Raw genomic sequence first — 18,723 nt, 5'->3', positions numbered from 1 at the left:
GGCTGGAATGGCTGAGAAGAGGCCACTAAAAACTAGTATCTCCTGTGAGCTTAGGTCTGTTTCAGTGATGCTGGCCTGGATACAGAAAACCAGTATACATTTTTCATCTTAAATGTTAATAACTTGGCTACGTTACACTTTAAGGGTTATAGTTGTCAGCTAGTTTTTCAGATAAGGTTTCTAAATTAGCTTGCAAATAGGAAGTGGTTGATTGCTAATGTTATGCAGTGTGATTAATAAATAAATAAAAGGCTAGTCACCCATTACTCTGCAGATCTCCAACCACAAGTGCAGTAAATGGTTAGAACAGCATTCCTGATCTCTCCTAGTAATTTGTCATTTGGTAGCATTCCCATGTACAAATGCTTAAAGTATCAGATTTTGGTTATCAATGAGCTTGTGCAAGTGCAAGTTTTTATGAATGTCATTGTTATGAACAGAGAATACTGGAGTTCCAATTCATTTTTATAGTGAAATGACTGTATTGACTGTATGTACTTTTAGAGTAACTCCCAACACTGTACTGCTGTAGCCTTTCCTCTTGAAGGAGGGGGGGTAAGTAAAAACTTAAAATAATGCAATTAATTCAATATTACTTGCATTATTTTAAGTGAGGCTTCTTAAAGTCCTCTTGAGAGAATGTCTCCCCATCTTCTGATACCATTTGGGCATCTCTAAACCCAGTTGGCTTTAGTTAGATGTTGTATTGCTGATAGATCCTGCCACCTCTCTTAGCTTCCCAGGATAATAAAAATGTAAATAATGAAAAATAGTATGGCTCCATAGCCTAATTTTCAGTTATGCTGTAAACCCTGACTGAACCACAGAGTGTGGAATGATGGGAATTGGGCTTTGTAGCATTGTTTAGTAGGGAATAGAAGTACCTCTTTTTTAGAGTAACCTAAACCTAAAAGTTGTTGAATCTGAAGGCCAAGAGTCATCTCTTCTACTCTGCAGTGACTCACATGCCTTTTCAAAGCTCTGAAGTATTAACTATTGGCTTGAGGACTCAATTCTATGCCTTTAGTTTTCTTTATTTCTTACACAGTTGTTTTTTTTTTTCCTTTGCTTGACAGTTCTTGAAGCCTAAGTGTTAGAGATATTGGTGCCTTAACCCTTCTGAAGGAGGATGTATCCTGAAAGGCCTTGGCACTCAATCTTCCCCAAGCACAGTTCCCAAGTGGCCATGGAGCCATCTCCACAAGGCTGTTTCTGCTCTCCCAGCCTGGTAGGTGCAAGAGGCAGGGAGGGCATGTGTCACTGGCCAGCAGATGAAAATTCACCTGAGAAAAGGAGAACCAGATTTGTTTGTGCTGCAGGGGTGTAGTGGTGTGAGAGTCTTGCTTTCAGATGACACCAAGATACCTGCACCAAGTGAAAATGCATAAGGGTACTGGGTTTTCCTTTAATATTTTTTTAAGGAATAAAAGATGGTAAAATCCTAAAGCAGAGGTGGGACTTAGGGTGGAGGTGGTGGTGAGGTACCTGATAAGACACCCGCCATTGTTAGTCCTTGTGGACTATTTACTTCATAGATCTGTACTTACACAGCCCATTGCCAAGGAATTAATACCCTGTACCTCATTAATGGAGCTTGCAGTGCTGCAGGCTTGCCTTTGGCTCTTAATGAGCCTGTGGTTGCACAGTGAGCATTGCTAATGAACAATAAATGTGGGAACTGTGGTTCCATGAGGCCTTTCTTGCACTAAAAAACTAAAAGTGGGGGCTTGAGTTAGGGCAGATGCTCTGATTGTCAAACCCTATTCCTCTACTGGGGTGAGCCCAGAGAAGAGGGTCCAGCCTCCCCACGGTGCTGTGGAGCACTGCTGTGCTCCCTCTTTTGGGGAAACTGGTTCTGCAGCCTTAGTCTGGATGAGCTGACTGTCCCATGCTGGTTTCTTCATTATGTTAAAATACCCTCATTGCATAAAGAACTTAAGATCAACCAAACCACTTCTTTAATAAAGGGACACCAGTAAATTAAAAACATAATTCTCTTTAATCTTTCTGATACTGTAAGACTTGATACTAGGTCTGGGAAAATTCTGTGGAAACTACTTTAAATACAGGAATAAATAATACCTAGAAACTTTAGCAATTGTAGTTGAGCCTATAGTAACAAGAGAACACATAAAATTTGAGAATGGTGGTAGAATTGTGCAGTACCACAATAGTCTCTATAAGCCCCCTGCCCTGTCAACTGTATTTGCTTCATGAAGAAGAGCTAAATTTGGCTCTTTAAATCATGTATAAATGAGGGATGGAAGTAAAAGCAAATGATACATAAAAGCCTATGAGAGTTCTTGAAACTTTGAATAGTGCCTCTGTAGTTGTTGTACAGTCACAACTCAGTGGTGAAGTAAAAAACTCTGGTCAGCTTTGCATGATGTGAAATTGATCTTTGTCATTAACTACCATGAACCACCACCAAATGCTGTAGAAGATAGATAGATAGATACTGGTGAGAAAGATTAGTCTGGCTTGTGAACTGGAGACCCTGGTCTTGAGGCTACAGACAGTTTGAAATGGAGCTGGTCTCTCTGCACTTCATGTTTAACAGGAACTCCCAGAAAAAATGGTGCCAGTCAGGACTCTTGATAAAGCAGCACTGAACTCCAGCCTCCTGCTCATGGGGAGCAGTGCTTGGACAAAGAGATGGTTCCTGTTTGGGACCAGCTGGTTTGACAAGCTGGTGCTCTGCAGGGAAATTCCCACTTGGCAGGGGAGGCTGGTTGGACACAGCTGAACAGGCTTTCCAGAATGCTCTAAAAACCTGAGAGGGATAGGAATAGAAGAGATAGGATTAAGGTTGGGAGAGGAAATCTTCAGAACCAGTACCATGCTTTTTGCATTCATGTGCAATGCTGGCTGTTGTGCCTGAAGTCAGACCAATGTCTTAAGATATAAAATTATTTTTTTAAAAAACCCATCACTTCCAGCTTATCTCTGTGTACAAGTTATGTTTGTGTCTTGTTGACAGTAACTTACTCCTCTTCAGAGCAATGTGAGTACTGAGCTGTTTAAAATCTAGCAATCATCCTGTCTTGGAAATGCTCTGCATATACTAAACTTTCCAGGTGTTGAGTAATAATGGAAGGAGTTGTTAGATGAAAAGGAAGCGCCAACGTTCAGGAAGATGAAGCATTTCCCAGATCTGTCATGTGGAAGAAGCCAGAACTTCAGCAGCTGAACTCAGGTTCAGGATGAGGAGAGGATATTGAAGCTGAAGGCTTTGGTTTGTAGGAGGCTTAGGCAGAAGGGGAGTCAGGAACACCTGTGAGGTGCAGGGAAGCCTACCAAGAGGCTGGAGTGTTTTACCATCAGCTGGAAAACAAGACCCAGCACATGACCTTCCCTCTGCAACCAGAGTGGTCTCCTTGCTTGGAGAAACAATTGCTGTGTGTTCAGCCAGCTCCTTTTAATGACTGTTAACAGGTTTGGTTGAGTATTTATTCAGTCCTGCTGGAGAGAATTGGTTAAATGCCTGAAGTGAAGCTGCTTTCTTTCAGCTCATATGTCAATTGAAATAAGACTTTTAAATTAGCAGCCCAGATGACAGTGGCATGGAAACATCAACATCTCAGACTTGGAGAGGTCCCTGAATGTTTGTTCCAGGCTGGCTTTCTCTGGTCACAGAGGCTGCCCAGTGCATGCCACGTGGGCTCAGGGGCTCTGAGGCTTTTGGGCTTAATGCAGTGAGACCAGCAATGCTGTGAGACTGCTCTTTAGTTTCAGTCCCTTTAGCTGTGCTTGCTGCTCTTTGGTTACAGCTATTCACAGAAGTGCAGTCTGGTGTCTAAACTTCCTTGTGCTTGATATGTCTTTAAAGAAACTACAGAATCAATCTTGCAACTGCAAGAAGAGCCTTTTGGATTATACATTATTGCTGTTGAAGTCAGGCTTCAGAATAAACACTTGGAGGTGTCTCATAGTGCAGTCATTACAGATATCTGAAAATCTATGTACAGTTGATTATTTCATCCTCAATCAACTGCAAAGTGTTCTTCAGTCTCTCTGGGATAGGCCTTTTCTCCAACTTGGATATTAAATATGGGCATTTTTTCAGATCATGTTTTTGCCTCTGATCTTGAACCAAACTAATTTCTGTTCTCCGTCTTGGGAAGATTGCAGCAGCTTAGGCTCACTGAAAATGAAGTCCTTCCTAAGCTAGTTTTCTGCTGTAGGAGTATCTTCATTGTTAGCAGTATTTTTTGCCTGGGGCTGAAGATGTTACTTTTCCCTGCTCCACCAAATGCTTTTCTAGGCACAGATTAAACAGCCTGTATTAATATAATTTCGCTTTTGTAACAAGCATTCTATAAATGTAGGCTGAAAGCACCACTTCCTCTTTGTTGATGTAATTGCTTCCATAATAATTTTATCCAAAAAATTTAAACTAGGTACTATGATGGTGATCTGAATAGTTGAGCCTGGTGAGAATTGAGTATCCTGCCCAATACATCTGAGAGTCAGTGTTTGCAACACCAGCATGAAGCTGAGCTCATCCCAGGGTTGGGAGCCTGAAGACTTTCCATCATCTGTCATGAAACAACACAGAGCTATCAGTGTACATAGGACATGCTGCTGTGTTCCTCCTCTGCCTTGCCCAGAGCTCTGTGCCTGACTGGAATAGTTGTCTAAAAATTCCTTTGTGGCTTAGGCCAGGCTCTGCAGTTAGAGTTATAACTGGTACTTCAGTGTGATGTACAGGACCTGGGGTGGTGCTGCTCTGTGAGGCAGGGGCAGCTGAGTTCTGGGTGTGCTTGCTGAGGAGATGGCATCTCTCATAGATGAATGTGTGACACTGATCTGTCCTGCTCAGAAACTCTAGCATTAGGGTTAAGAACTGGATTTGCATAACAAATGGCAATGTATGATAACACTAGCTACATTTCTTTGGGTTGGTGACAGCATTCCCATTGCATGTTGAGAAGTTGAAATTGTGGATGTTGTCCTTCCTGTAAGTGCTCAATCTAAGAAGTGGGCAGCCTACCCTACAGAGGGACTTTTTTTTGATCCAGCATCTTTCAAAAGCCCACATTTATGTAAATGAATTCGCCTATACACTTTCCTCCTCCTCAGTTTAACTTTGTAAAAAATATAAAGGTCACAGGCAAAGAAATGCCTAGCCTGTATTTTTGTTTAGTTTTCTGAAGCATTAGATTCAGATTTAACTATCACTAAGTTTTTTAGCTTCAGTGTTATGAAAGCTTGTTGAAAGCTTGTTGATATTCTGTATAGCAGGTCAGCTGTTTTCCATCCTACACATCATACATCCTTTTGGATTCCTTCTCCAAGCACTGTGCTTAAGCTGTTTCTTTCAGGATATGCAAATGCACTTCTTGATACTGGACTGCATAGAAGTTAATTTTACTGAAATCCATTATGGAAACTTCAATTGCAGGGATGCCACTTCTCAAAGATCCAATTGTCTCCCCAGTTACCTGGTTAAGTTACACAGTGGCCATAGCAGGGCCAGGCCAAGAAGTGACTGCTCCATAACTTGTGATCAAAAGTGGTTTTACTCTTTTTCCATGCTCAGAGCACTGCATGACTTTATTTCACTTATTGAATAGGTATTTGCTAGAGATTTTGCTCCAAAACAGAGACCAACCCATCTTAATGGTGTGTCAGGAGGGAGAGGTTAGGCAAATATGGAGAATTCTGGGTAAGCCAGATGCAGGAGGTAATCAGTTGAAACAGAAAAAAGCCCAAAATTCTGCAGCAGTGGCCTTGGGAGCAGAGTTGGGTTGTTTTGACAAGGCTTCACATGTTATGGAGAAAATACAAGGCTGTCACCCTGAGTCTGTCAGGGGCTGTCATCAGTGAAGTAGAAAACTTGGAGACTTGCAATATATTCTGGGAAAGTCAAAGAGAGAAGTGCCTGACTTCAGTTAGGTTTGTGCAGATGAAGTACCTAAATGACAATGAAACATTGTTTTGTTTGATTTCAAAGTGTCACTCCTGTCTCTGCCCTCACAGTATGCTTCTTGCCATATAATGTATCAAGGGTAGATTGCCCTCAAAATAGGCCAGTTTCCTGTGGTTTGCTGTCAGGGTCAGGTGGAGCTGCCTTGGTCAAAAGCCTGGTTTTCAGATGGCTGCTCAAACTGTGCTCTGTGATTACCTGGTAGTGTCCCTGTCCATCACTATGTGGGACAGGCTGTATTGCTCCAACATGCACTGCTTCTTGCTTCAAAGTGCCTCCAGTAAGACTTTGGAATAGTTTCAGGGCCTTGAAGTTTCTTTTTACCAAGATACTAGGTCAAGTTATAAGTCTGCTTAATATCTGGATTAAGAATTTGTTTAAACTACGCCTTGGGTTTCCAGGTTTGGGAGAAGAGATGGCCACCAAACCACCAAAGAAAATCCTAAAAGCTAGCCCTAAATGAAGCTTTTCATGGAGTTCCTCCTGCAAGGCACCAGTGCCATCAGTGTGGAGCTGCTGCCTGTGAGAGAAGGAATTCTTACCCTTAAGAACTAAACCAGAGGTTTCAGGTGGTTTGTGTTAGTATCAAAGAACACTGAAGAATGTTCCTTAACAATTTTAATTTATTTTTAAAAGTGCAAGTTTACTTTCCCTGTCAGGCTGTTGGCTCTCCCCCATGACATTTTCTTGCTGTAGCTGGTGACGAGGGGTGCAAGACAAATGTAGGAGTGACTCATGTAACCTGCCTCAGGGGGATGCAAACCCAGTCCATGGTGCTTGGGGTTTGTTCCTGCTGGTCTCAGCTGCAGCTAGCCCAGTCCAGCCTAAATTTTGGACTAGGCTTGAGTAGTTGCAGCAGGTGGCTGATATGAAGCTCCTTTGGAAGGAATTGTGCTTTAGTGACCTCAGAACTGCTTGGGGGATTAGTAGGTTTATGGAGAAGACTTAATTATTGGGTGGGCTATTACCCTGCTTCGTAGGACAGTGTTTTCATTTTTTCTTGCATAACTTAAATCAGCAGGTTCCTCTGGTTAGAAGTATACTAAAGTTGGGTTTGTGGGAGAAAGATGTCTAAACTCCTGCATTATTGCATTTTCAGCATTTGGTTAATTCTGCAACAACAAACTGCGACAAAGCCAACCTCGTCCCCTCAAATGGCGTAGAAGAAAGTGGAAGTGCTGTATTTGTCGCTTTCAAGTGTTTTAGCACAGTTAAAGTACATGCTATTAAAAGATGATTAAACAAATCTGTACAAACACCAGCTGGTTTTCTGGTAGTCAAGCGCTCCAGCATGGTTTGAACTCGCAGCGTAGGTAGGCTGGCGATGGCACAGCTCCTTGGGCTGTGTGGGAGGAGGCTGGCAGTGACAAGGCTGTGCCTCTGCTGGGCCCCAGCACCCTGGGGTGCTGCACCCAGAACAGCAAGGGTGCCAGCTTGCTGCACTGGGGGCTCCAGGGCAGCACCACAGACCTGGTTCTGCAGTTGTTATGCAAATAACACTTCATTCATTTGGACACCTTCTGCAGCCTTGCTTCTGAAGGCAGTGAGGGAACAGGCTCCTGGCTGGTCTGGAAATGGAAGTCAGGGCTGTGAACTGTGTAAATGAAATGTCTTAAAAATGTTGTGAACAGGGAACATAATTTAAGGAAATAGGAGATTATTGCATGTTTCTCTAAGTATCTCTTTGCCCTAACAAAAAGGGTTGAATGCAGTTTCATGAGGAGGAAATACAGCACAGTAGTTACAGTGCTCAGTGTTTGACATTTGGGTTTGGCTGTCTATAATCAGTTGCTGATAGGTCCTGAACAAAATGTTGATGCTGCTTGTGCTTCAGCTCTTTGGAGCTCATGGATAATAATACTGAGTTCTGTCAGGTGTTAGACCTGCAGATGAAGATACACCTGTTTTGAATATTAACTCCATTCTGTATACATTAGGTGCTCTGCTTTCTTAAATGGAGAAGTACAGGTTGAAATCCAAGTTCAACATTTGCATTTTAAAATGTTCCTCTATGTTCCTGTTATTGAGAATGCCAATTATGCAGCTAACTCTTATTGTTCTAGGCAGGTGTAAATTCCCACAGCAGAAGGTCTGTTTGCATATGTATATATGCTTCTGTTCACTGCAGAAAATGATCTATGAGGGGTAGTGTGCATCACATACTAGTGGGTGAGGACCATACCACACTTCTCAGCACTCAGTTACCATAAAGGGCAATCTAAATAGAATGTCAAGGCTCGTTTAACTGAGACAAAAAAATACCTCAACTAGGGTGTTGTGGGAGATAGTCTCCTAACTTGGTGGCTTTTGTCCTTTATTTAGGCACTGGTATCTAGCTATGTCATGATTATCGTTGTGTTTGGAAGCCCCTAGGCCTAAAATCCTGGCAGTGCTAAGTAAAACACAGTGAGCTGTGTGAGTGCCATTGCCAGAGCTTTGTGAATGGTGTGTGGCACATGTGCAAGACTTGCCTCCTCTTTAGGTGAATAAGAATTTATGTTAAAAATGCTGTACTTGTGAAAGCTGACTTAACTTCTCCCTCTTGTTTTCTTGCAGGTATCTCCAACCAGGAATCATGAACTGGCATTTTTCACTCCTCTTTGTTCTTGGGACTTTAATGTCTGTATGTTCCCAGTTCAGTTTTTATCCTCTGGAGGAGCTTAGCTCTGATGTTGGAATCCAGGTCTTCAATCAAATAGTGAAAGCTAAGCCTCAGGACAATGTTGTTGTTTCTCCTCACGGGATTGCATCTGTCCTGGGGGTGTTGCAGCTGGGAGCTGATGGCAAGACAAAGAAGCAGCTGACAACTATGATGAGATACAGTGTAAATGGTCAGTGATCCTAAGGTGGTTTTGGGTGTGTTTTGTCAGACTCTTCATGATGTATGAGATGGCTTTCAAAGTGTGGTAGATTGCATCATGCACCAATTAACTCTGTTTACAAAAGCACAGAATGCTTGAAGTTAATTGGCAATTTGAGCATGGGTATGTACATATACCCAAACTGGCTTATAAGCAGCTTGGTTAATGACTTCAGGGCCCTGGCTAGAACTGCCTTTGTCCATGCCAAATTGGTATTCCAGAACAGGGTGGATGGTGGGCCAGTGCTAGCTCTGAGCAGGAAGGTGGCTGTACTCCATTTCAGGGCTGAACAACCTTTAATGTGCCACTCCTTAGATACCAGGGCAAGAGGATATTTCTTGGCACCTCACTGAAAGCAGTGCAAACTAACCATACAATTGATACTTTCACTTTGCTCTTCAGTTTTGTTCATGTGTTTCTGCTGTCAGAATCCCTGTATGTGTAGTTCTTGTAGTGCCCTCTTCTTGAAACAGCCATTTCTGCTTGCCTGTGCCTGACACTGCATGCATCTGTGTTCATATTCCTCTGCCAATGTCTGCCCCTTCCAGAGGGAGTAGGCTGAAGATTCTTACTGCTTTAATTTGCATGCTATTTTTGTGCGTGTTTGCCAGCAAGACTTAACATCTTAGTGCCAGCATTCTGCCTTACTTCCAAGAATAGAAAATCCTCCAGGAGGTAAGTGCACATTTAAATCTTGAGCAGTATTGTCATATAACATGTTGCCATATAACATGTTGTCCTGTCTTCATTTGCTTTGCTGTTTTGGTCCTGGATTTGAAGTACAACGAAATTATTTGACACCTTAACATCTAAATGATGTAGATTGAAAGTCCTTCATGGGATAATCAGCTCTAGGAATATTTGAATGCTTAAAATCCAAGTACTTGCAAAAATGTTGAAGTACTATATCAACTGGTTTTATTTGGCCTTCAGTATTCCTAATCCTAACTGTGAGACACAGAGGTTCTCAAACACCTTAGAAGGTAGCCACTGCCTGGTTAGAGGCTTGGTATGGGATGCTGCCTCTGTCCTTGCACAGGTATCCCCTGCTCTTGTTCATGACTACCTTAAAGTCCTTTGGCAACTGCTTCTTTGGAAAGGTATTAGTTGAAAAGTATTTAATTTGTCTTTAGCTGTCTTTTAATGCAATTTAGCAGCTGGAAGCAAAGAGGAGAGCCAGCATCATGAGACCAGCCAGCTCTCCCCGGACCACCAGCAAGTGCTCCGTGGGCCACCAGTGGTCCACAGAATACAGTTTGAGAACCTCTGTTATGGTATGTTCTCCAAAAGAATTTGCCCATAATATTGGAGAGTGAACATGTAGAAGTTCATACCAGTGGTGCTGTTAAAGCATTCATGATACATGAAACAGCAAAGCCATCTGAGGTTTTTTCTTACATGCAGCTAAGAGAATAATTCTGAACTAATTTATTCCTTTCATATCTCTTCTCTGTCTACATAAGAAAGTAGTCAGGAAATGTTTCTGCCTAAATTGTATTGGGAAACAGAGGGAACCCTTCAGTAACAGCCACCCAAGGATGCTGTTTGATACAGTGGTTGAACATGAAGGTGCCTGCCTGGCAGTAGCTTCCCTGTGTAGACAGGCACTCATTGATGGGTGTAACACAGGAGAACTGGGTATGGTGAGCATAGCAGTTCTTCTGTGCTGCCATCTGCTTTCCCTCACACACAGTGAAGGAGCTAGCAAGCACTCTGTACAATCTGCTTTCAGGTCCTGAGGATCTTGACTAAGCACTGGAACCTACTACTTTCCCTTTTCCTTTTTTTAGAGGCAAGCTCATGTGTTAATCTCTTTAACTCCTGCTTGTAGCTGATTTAGGCCAGGACTTAGTCTTTAAGGAAACTGAGACTCAATTTGGAAGTTTTATAATAAACTCTTGACAGCTTCCTTTATTCTCCAGTAAATGGAAAGGAAGTAAAGAAAATACTTGAATTTTTGTTTTACATTCTGAGGCTCAAGACCATTTGTTATGCAAATCCTGCAGAACTCTGAGAGAGTAGGCTGACCCTTTGACTTTCTTTGTCATCACAGAACTGACAATTGACCTGGCTTATATGATATGAAATATTTTTGAAACTGTTCTGTGGAAGAGCATGATTTGTAGCTCTACACTAATATTTGAACCTCAGTGTAATCCCAAGCACTGTCTGTAACATTCTGAGCAGACAGTTAGAGGTGCAGCAGGCATCATAGTGGAGTTAATGTTTTTGCTGGGAATTATGCAGATGAGACATCAGAAGTGGGTGTTTTGGAAGTCCCTTCAGAATGCTTGCTTTGGTCTTCCTTTTCTAGTCCAACACTTAATGTCTGACTTTTCATGTCATTAATAGTTGCATATAAAGTAACTGTTGGTTTATCATGTTATTCTAAATTAAACTTGCTGTTTTTTCCAACCAGGAGTTGGTAAAGCCTTAAAGAAGATAAACAGGCTGATAGTCTCAAAAAAGAATAAAGACATTGTAACAATTGCTAATGCAGTGTTTGCAAAGAGTGGCTTTAAAATGGAAGTGCCTTTTGTTACAAGGAACAAAGAGGTGTTTCAGTGCAGTGTCAAGAGTGTGGACTTCGAGGACCCAAATGCAGCATGTGATTCCATCAACCAATGGGTGAAAAATGAAACAAGGGGTGAGTACTGGGGAGTGCCTTTGTCCGTGGCAGGGTGGTGTCTGAGACGTCCAATTTAGATGGAAATATTGGAGAAAGATAAAGGGAGGTGGAGGAAGCTCTGTTCTGCAGCTCAAAGCTGTCTTTTAGCAGACATTAGTGAGATGCTTTAGAGCTGGTGGCTCAGGAACCAGCAGTCTTGTTGCCCCAGCAGATGTGCCTGTGTGCTGGCCTTGAGGGATGTCTGGGGTGTGTGTCCATCCTATCCATCCATGGGATCAGAGCAGCTTTTACTCTTTGTATTCATGTACCTGGTGAGAAATCCAAGCACAGTTGTCTGGGGTCCATGCTTTCTCTCAAACATGATGCTTTCAGGCAGCTCAGATGTTTTTCTCAGTAAATCAGACTTATGGGAAGCTGTAGGGCAGTTCAGCTTTTGTTCTGACTGCCCTAAACTGTCCTAAGATATGACCCTGTTCTCAGGACTCACATTTAGTGGAGGGTTCTTAACTAACCCTGCCTTGACAGAGCTCCTCATGCTTCAAGCCTCTTGAACCAATTGTAAAGCTTATAGACACTGAAGCCAGACATCACATTTTGCAGCATGTTCCCAGTCTAGGGGGAATTATGTGTTTGGTACCTTCTGGAGCTAAAACAAGTCTCTCCTGGATGTGAGGAGTGTGTTAATGATGTTGGATGCGGTATTTGTCAAATGAGGCTGTCAAATTCTTTCCCGACCACATCACCAGTTTTGCATAGCAATGTTGCAAGCAGTGTGTGAATGGGGAGGTGTTTCAGCTGAAACTATTCCATGCAGTCTTAGATCTGCTTGCATGCTGGAAAAGGTAGAGCCTTCTTAGTTGTTAAAACATCAGGCTATCAGTTAAAAGGATATGTTTATTTCTGGTTATCCTGAAAGTTTACTTTTTGACAAAAAATAGCACTGACTTTATGAATTTTAAATACATTGTCCCATGAGGAGCTGGCACACTCACAGGTCAAGGGGTTAAAGTAATGTGTATTGGGTTCTTCAGAAACAGTTGGCCAGTATTACAACAGCAAATGCTCAAGAATTCCTTTCTTTCTTCTAGGTATGATTGATCAGGTTGTAGCTCCAGATGATATTGAAGGCAGTTTGACCAGACTGGTTTTAGTGAATGCTGTGTATTTCAAGGGCTTATGGAAATCACGATTTCGACCTGAAAATACCAAGAAACGCCCATTTTATGGAGCTGATGGGAAGACCTACCAAGTTCCTATGCTGTCCCAGCTGTCCATCTTCCGCTGTGGTAAGCCCAGTGACTCCCACTGCCACCAGCAAAGGGTGTAGAATTGGCTCTTTCCAGGAGCTTGCTGTACATTTAATGGAGCTGTTCCTGTAGCTGATATAGATGGATTGTTACAGAAGTGTCTCCTGCTGCTGAGGCATGGGCAAGGTACTTAACAGTTGCCTTGAGGTTGGATACTCTGTCAAGTATTGCCTTATCCTTTGCCTTCAAAAGGGAAAGTCTGAAGTACCCAAAATTGAGAAATTTGCATTTTGCTGTAAGAAAGAAAAAGTATGTGTTTATAAGAGCTGAGAATAAAGGAAAGCTGCCAACAGGCAGAATGGTAGGAGGCTTACCTGGTGGTGAGCTGTATATGAGAGAAAGATTGGAGTTTCAGTTTATATTTTACTGCAGATAGAGAAATGAGACTTGCACAGTCTCCAGTCCTGTGGGAGCCAGAGGAGCTGGGTTAGAATGTTGGCTGTATCTCCTGAGGTGTGAAACTGCTCTTCAGATTGAGTCACAAGTGAAAAGAAGTTCAGCAGGTTCTGCCAGCCTTCCATCAGAGACTCTCAGAGCTGACACCAGCAGCTTGATGTGACTGACAATGTACTTCAGAGCTCCAGTTTGCAGCCTTATGGGGATTTTAGTGGTCAAAGTAAGATGGATGCTCTGATTAAAAACTTGTGTTGCATCCTTCTAAGAAGTGCTTCCTGGAACTTAATTCCATGTGTGCTAAATACACTCTGAGAAATAGGCCTGAAAATACAGCTTGCTATAAATCTAAAAGCAAGACACACTGTGCTTTTAAATGCCTGCTTGTACTGTCAGTAGTGCTCAATTAGTATTAGTAGACTTTATGTTAAACAGCTGTGACTCTGTCCCAGACCTGTATACTAGAGCAGATGTAATGTAATACTTTAACTGCTGAAAGTGTGAGTTTATACTGCAGTACATACTAATTTTGGAGTTTCAAATGAGTTCTATAACTTCAAGTGGGGTTTAGCAAGACTATTATCTTGAAGGCTTTGACTTCTGATGCTGGTTATAATATCCATTATGTTGGCCTGTGTTTAAGGTAGAGAAACTATTAAGGCTAAAAAGGAACAAAAGAAATACTGCTGAGTTACTCATTTCCTGAGGACTCAAATGAGGTTTTTTATCTCTAGATTTCCTAACAGAGGGCTTCTATTTTATCCATGCTTGGAATGGAATCTCTAAAGTTTAAATATCTTAAGTATCTTCAGTCCCATCTGCTGACTGAAGCTGAGCTCCCCTCCTGTTCAGTTTGCCTCAGTAATGGAAGCAGCAAATCAGGAAAGCAGCATTTACCTGTTGGACAGTTTGCCTTATGTGACTGTCCTGGAGCTGACTTCTGCAGCCAGTGTTATATCTGTAGGATCCACCCTCAGAACCACTGCCATAATAAAAGGAATAGTGAAACTGCCAACTTTGACATGATTCTTGGAAAACAGAGGTGCAATACTGCCAGTTTTGTAGCAATATGAGTTCAGAGCAGCTTTCATGGTGCTGGCAACAAGATTAAATTTGTAATGAAGCTGTAGATTTTCAGCTTGGACTGTCAAGTACAGATTTAGATGAAGAAAGGGGAAAGACAATAAGATCTTGTTGCTATCCTAAAACCTTGCCTGAAATACTGTCTGTAGTTAAACTGACAAATTTTAACTTGAAACTACTATAAAAAGCATTTGCTTCCCAGCCACATGCCAGAAATCCCACAGTAAGCAAAGGGAGCTTGGAGGAGGAGAGGGCTGCTCAAAGGCAGTCTTGCTGTAACTTAGATGTGCTGCTATCTCCCTCCATCTCATCTAATTGGCCTCTTGCACTGCCTCAAAGTGGCTGCTTTCCACTATCTTGCAAGACTTCAGATTGCTTCCTAATCAGATCCTTATGAAGCAAGAAAATTAAACAAATGCAACAGACTAATTCAGACAGGAACCAGGAGGTCTTGAAATAACTCTTGGAGGAAGGAGCTTGTCTGCAAAATCTCTTCAGTTTGGAAAGTCAGTCTACTGCTATTCCTTGCTTTATTTTTATTCTCAGTTCACAGCTAGTTGTGGTACAGCTGAGATCTGGAGCAGAGATCCAGTTAATTCACTGACCTGGCCACTTCTAGCATAGCAGGCTTGCTGCTCTGGGCTGGTGAGATTTGTCTGGGAAACAGTGTGTATGTTAAATGAGTGCATGCTCCATGGTGCCTGTCTGTGTTTTATGTCACACTAGCAGCTGTACAGAGCCTATGCCTTTTGAAGGGCTGCCCACCAGGAAGCCTGGAGACTTTAGAGTTGGTTTTGAAGTGTGGGCAAAGCTTTCCTGACAGACTCATCTAACAGTAGCTGTGTTAAGGTTATAAGGCTATAATGGCCATGGCTCACTAGTTTGTTTGGGTTTGTTTGTATCTATTATTTTAGGCACTACAAGTACCCCAAATGAGCTGTGGTACAACATCATTGAGCTGCCATACCACGGGGAGATGATCAGCATGTTGGTTGCACTGCCCACCGAAAGCACAACGCCACTCTCTGCTATCATCCCCCACATCAGCACTAAAACAATAGGAAGCTGGATGACAACCATGGTAGCAAAAAGAGTGCAGGTTATTTTACCAAAGTAAGTACTTATACAATCCACTGCTTCTTCAGGGAGTGTTTGGGGGGTTATTTATAAGTATTTAATCAGATACAGGAGAAGGAATACTTCAGGTGACTTTCCTGCATAATAATGATGCATTCTGTTTTTGTTCCAACCAGATTTACAGCAGAAGCAGAAACAGACTTAAAGGAACCTCTGAAAGCACTTGGTATTACAGATATGTTTGACCAGTCAAAGGCAAACTTTGCAAAAATAACAAGTAAGGGTTTTTTTGTTTTAATTCATGGTGGTCCTTCATAGTTCCTAGCTCTGAATAAAGTGCTGCTTTACCAATGCAGTTGTCTGCTTTCTCTTGGCTAAGTGTTGCCATGACATTGGAGCTGGTTTTATGTTGTAGCCAGCCAGGCATGACTGCTTGCTTCTGTTCAACATTGCAGTGGCTTTTTTCCTCCCTCATCTTACATTACAGCAGTAAATCATGCTGGTCAGTTCTTAAGATTTGATATTGCAGCCTAAGGGTCTCAGGCATTGTCTGAAATCTTTGGCAGGGTTTAAAAAATACCTTTATTCTGTAGCAAATACTGCAACTACAGCGTGTAACCTTCCCTGAAGCATGTGTTTAGTGACTTGAGCTGTAAGAAAGCATGCATGAAAAACATTCACACTTTAGGGGACTGAACCAACTCAGAGCTGTAAATATTAGTATCTGAAAATGGGGTGTAAACACTTTTGAACTCATAGCTGTAAAATGTCATTTTATTTCTCCTCTCTACTTTCATTAAAATCCTGATTAGCTTCTGTAGAATTGTTTAACAGAAAAGCTTACCTTGTGGTGGCTTAATTTGAAAACAAATGCCTGTCTTTCATTGAAAGCAAGGTATGTTGCTAAGTGCTTTTTTTTCCCCTGACGTTGAGACACATGGGAGTGTAACTTAAATTCAGATAGCAAATTTTTTCAGGATTTTTAAAATTAAAACTAAAAATGCATGTGAGCACTTCTAACTTAAACCATCAATAAGGAAACTTAGGAAATGAGGAGGAACAAGGAGTAAGATAGGTTATTCCATATTTTTGTAATTACTCACTTAATGACTGCATTCGAAGGTATTGTTCTACACAGCAGCTTTGGGATTCCAGCAGGATTGTAGCAGGTTTTAGTATTCTGGGCCATGCTGACAGAGCTGCTTAGCTACACAGTACTGCAGGACTCTGGTGAGTTTTACTGAAGGTGCTGTTCTCCTTGGGTCTTGCAGGAACAGAAGGTCTTCATGTATCTAACGTTCTGCAAAAGACAAAAATTGAAGTTAGTGAAGATGGAACCAAAGCTTCTGCAGCAACAAGTAAGCAGTTGTACTGATGACTGTCAGACTTGGGCAAACTCCATTAGAAGGCTTTGGCACTAGGCAGAGATAGCCCACTTGGAGATCACTGCAGCAGTATGCTCAGACTCAGTTAATGGGTTTTATGTGATTTCTCAGTCAAATCTCAACTTGCCAGTGTTGATCACTGTAAGAAATATTGACAGGCTTACTTCTAGAGAAGTGTCTTCCCATAGCTTAGACTTTATATCAGGCCACTGATAGCACGTTCTGGCTATCCAGGTTACAAAGAGGAGTAAGCTATATTGCCTTTGCATGACAGCCCAAGGCTTCCAGCTCTGTGTGGGTCTTGTCTTTTTAAATGCTCCCTGTAAGAATATCATGTGACCTGTGTGGCTTTAAATGTCCAAGTTAGTTGGTTTTAGGCATTTGTCTGCACCTATTCAAGGTGCAGATATTTATATATATATATAGATATACATACACACATGCATGTATATATCTATCTACAAGGAAATTTTACTTTGATAGAGTATGTAATGCATTGTGGTGTTTGATTTGTCTCACTCTAAACTTTTTTTTTTTTTGCAAGCTGCAATTTTAATAGCCAGGTCATCCCCTCCTTGGTTCATAGTAGACAGACCATTTGTATTTTTCATCCGGCACAATCCTACAGGTAAGCAGCATCTGTAAGTACTTTTTGGCTTAGAAGTTGAGTATCAGCTATGTAATAGTGGCAATAACTATTATAAAAATGCACTTGCAGGGGTTTTTTTGCCCTTAATTTTATATTATTTTATTGGGAATACAACTTGGAGCAGGGAAAAAAATCCATTTTGGCTGTCAAGGTAACAGAAGCAAGCATGGCAGGTTTGTGGGTATAAAAGAAGAGTCTTTAATAGTCATAACTCCCCTGAGTGCAGAGGAAACAGCTCTTTACTGGTAGTGAACTGCTGAACAGGACCCAGCTTTCTGGACAGTCAGACAGCGAAGGCCAAGGCAGAATAGAGGGCTGGGGATCTGGGGTGCTGCCCCAGCCTGCCCTGGACATAAGTGAGTGTTCCAATATAATGCTCACAGCTCCTTTGCAGCATGGGCTGAGTCTCCCAGAGCAGAACTGCCCTTCTTGCAGTGACCTGTATGATCAATATGTCAGTTAGTTGGGAACAAGGTGCTGCTGCCAGCACTGGGAGAAGAGCAGGCTGCTGGCAGCCAGCCCCATCCCCAGGCTCCACAGAGCATCAACAGGGCTGTGTGTCTCTAGAAATAGGAGCTGGCCACCTATCCAAACATGCACTTCCCTGGCTCACAGACCTTAGGGAGGCTGGACAAGACTGGAGAGGTGGCTTGGCTGTGCTCTGTGGACTTAAAGTTTTCATGGAAAAGTTTAACTCTATTTACAGATGACGGTAACCCCTGTTTTTGTTTCATCCCTCAGGTACAATCTTGTTTATGGGACAAATAAACAAACCTTGAATGTGGAAAAGACTTTCTTCAAGAAGTAAACAGGCACACCCCTGTTCTGTTAAATATTTTGTACACTACTCTTTGACTTCACTCAAGAACTAGTTTTAACCACTGACTAGGTTTTGAAACAGGAGTCAACATAGTTCTGGCTTTGTGGGGAAAATACAGATTGAAAACTACAGTATCTCTTCAAAATGTCTAAAAGATTCTCTAAACTACTGAATGGTTACCTATGCTAGCAGCTTCTGAGCTTTTTCTGTATCTACTAAGAATTTTATGTATGGCTTTTTGTGAGAGGATTTTAACAAAGAATGATAAATGTTTCTATTAATGTTGGTTTCTTCTTGTGTGTGGAAAAGGTCTAATTTTGTAGATACCACCTATCAAGATTACTTTTGGTTCTTGAGTATCTTGGTACCTGGATATTCTTGGTAGAAATAGAATAAAAGTTCTAGCAGTTTTTATATAGTGCATGTATCACTGAGAGTTTTAAAACTAATGTGGTGTTCAATACACATCGCATTGTCCTGTCTCATTGTAATGTAAACTTGTCATTGCTAGTATACACTTTCTATTGGATTTAAATTTTATATTTGTTTTTGTACAAAGGAAAAAAATAAAACTGCATTATGAACAGTCA

The 18,723-nt window shown here is 41.7% G+C and overlaps 1 protein-coding gene across 2 annotated transcripts in view; it reads left to right on the top strand.

The window, feature by feature from the left end:
• SERPINE2 (serpin family E member 2) overlaps nt 1-18,723 on the top strand; it is a 23,652-nt gene extending 4,929 nt beyond the window's left edge. Inside the window, exons 2-10 of one of the 2 annotated variants that reach the window (XM_077183853.1) lie at nt 8,486-8,760; nt 9,945-10,064; nt 11,210-11,437; nt 12,508-12,705; nt 15,117-15,315; nt 15,456-15,556; nt 16,551-16,637; nt 17,209-17,292; nt 18,055-18,723. In XM_077183853.1, coding sequence (XP_077039968.1) covers nt 8,505-8,760; nt 9,945-10,064; nt 11,210-11,437; nt 12,508-12,705; nt 15,117-15,315; nt 15,456-15,556; nt 16,551-16,637; nt 17,209-17,292; nt 18,055-18,092 — 1,311 coding nt within the window. In that variant the 5' untranslated portion in view covers nt 8,486-8,504 and the 3' untranslated portion in view covers nt 18,093-18,723. The remainder of the gene's footprint in view (nt 1-8,485; nt 8,761-9,944; nt 10,065-11,209; nt 11,438-12,507; nt 12,706-15,116; nt 15,316-15,455; nt 15,557-16,550; nt 16,638-17,208; nt 17,293-18,054) is intronic. The other variant, XM_054639251.2, reaches the window with a different exon arrangement.

The sequence above is a fragment of the Agelaius phoeniceus genome, chromosome 10, assembly GCF_051311805.1.
Source record: "Agelaius phoeniceus isolate bAgePho1 chromosome 10, bAgePho1.hap1, whole genome shotgun sequence".
Lineage (NCBI taxonomy): Eukaryota > Metazoa > Chordata > Aves > Passeriformes > Icteridae > Agelaius > Agelaius phoeniceus.
This window is presented reverse-complemented; position numbering and strand designations above follow the sequence as displayed.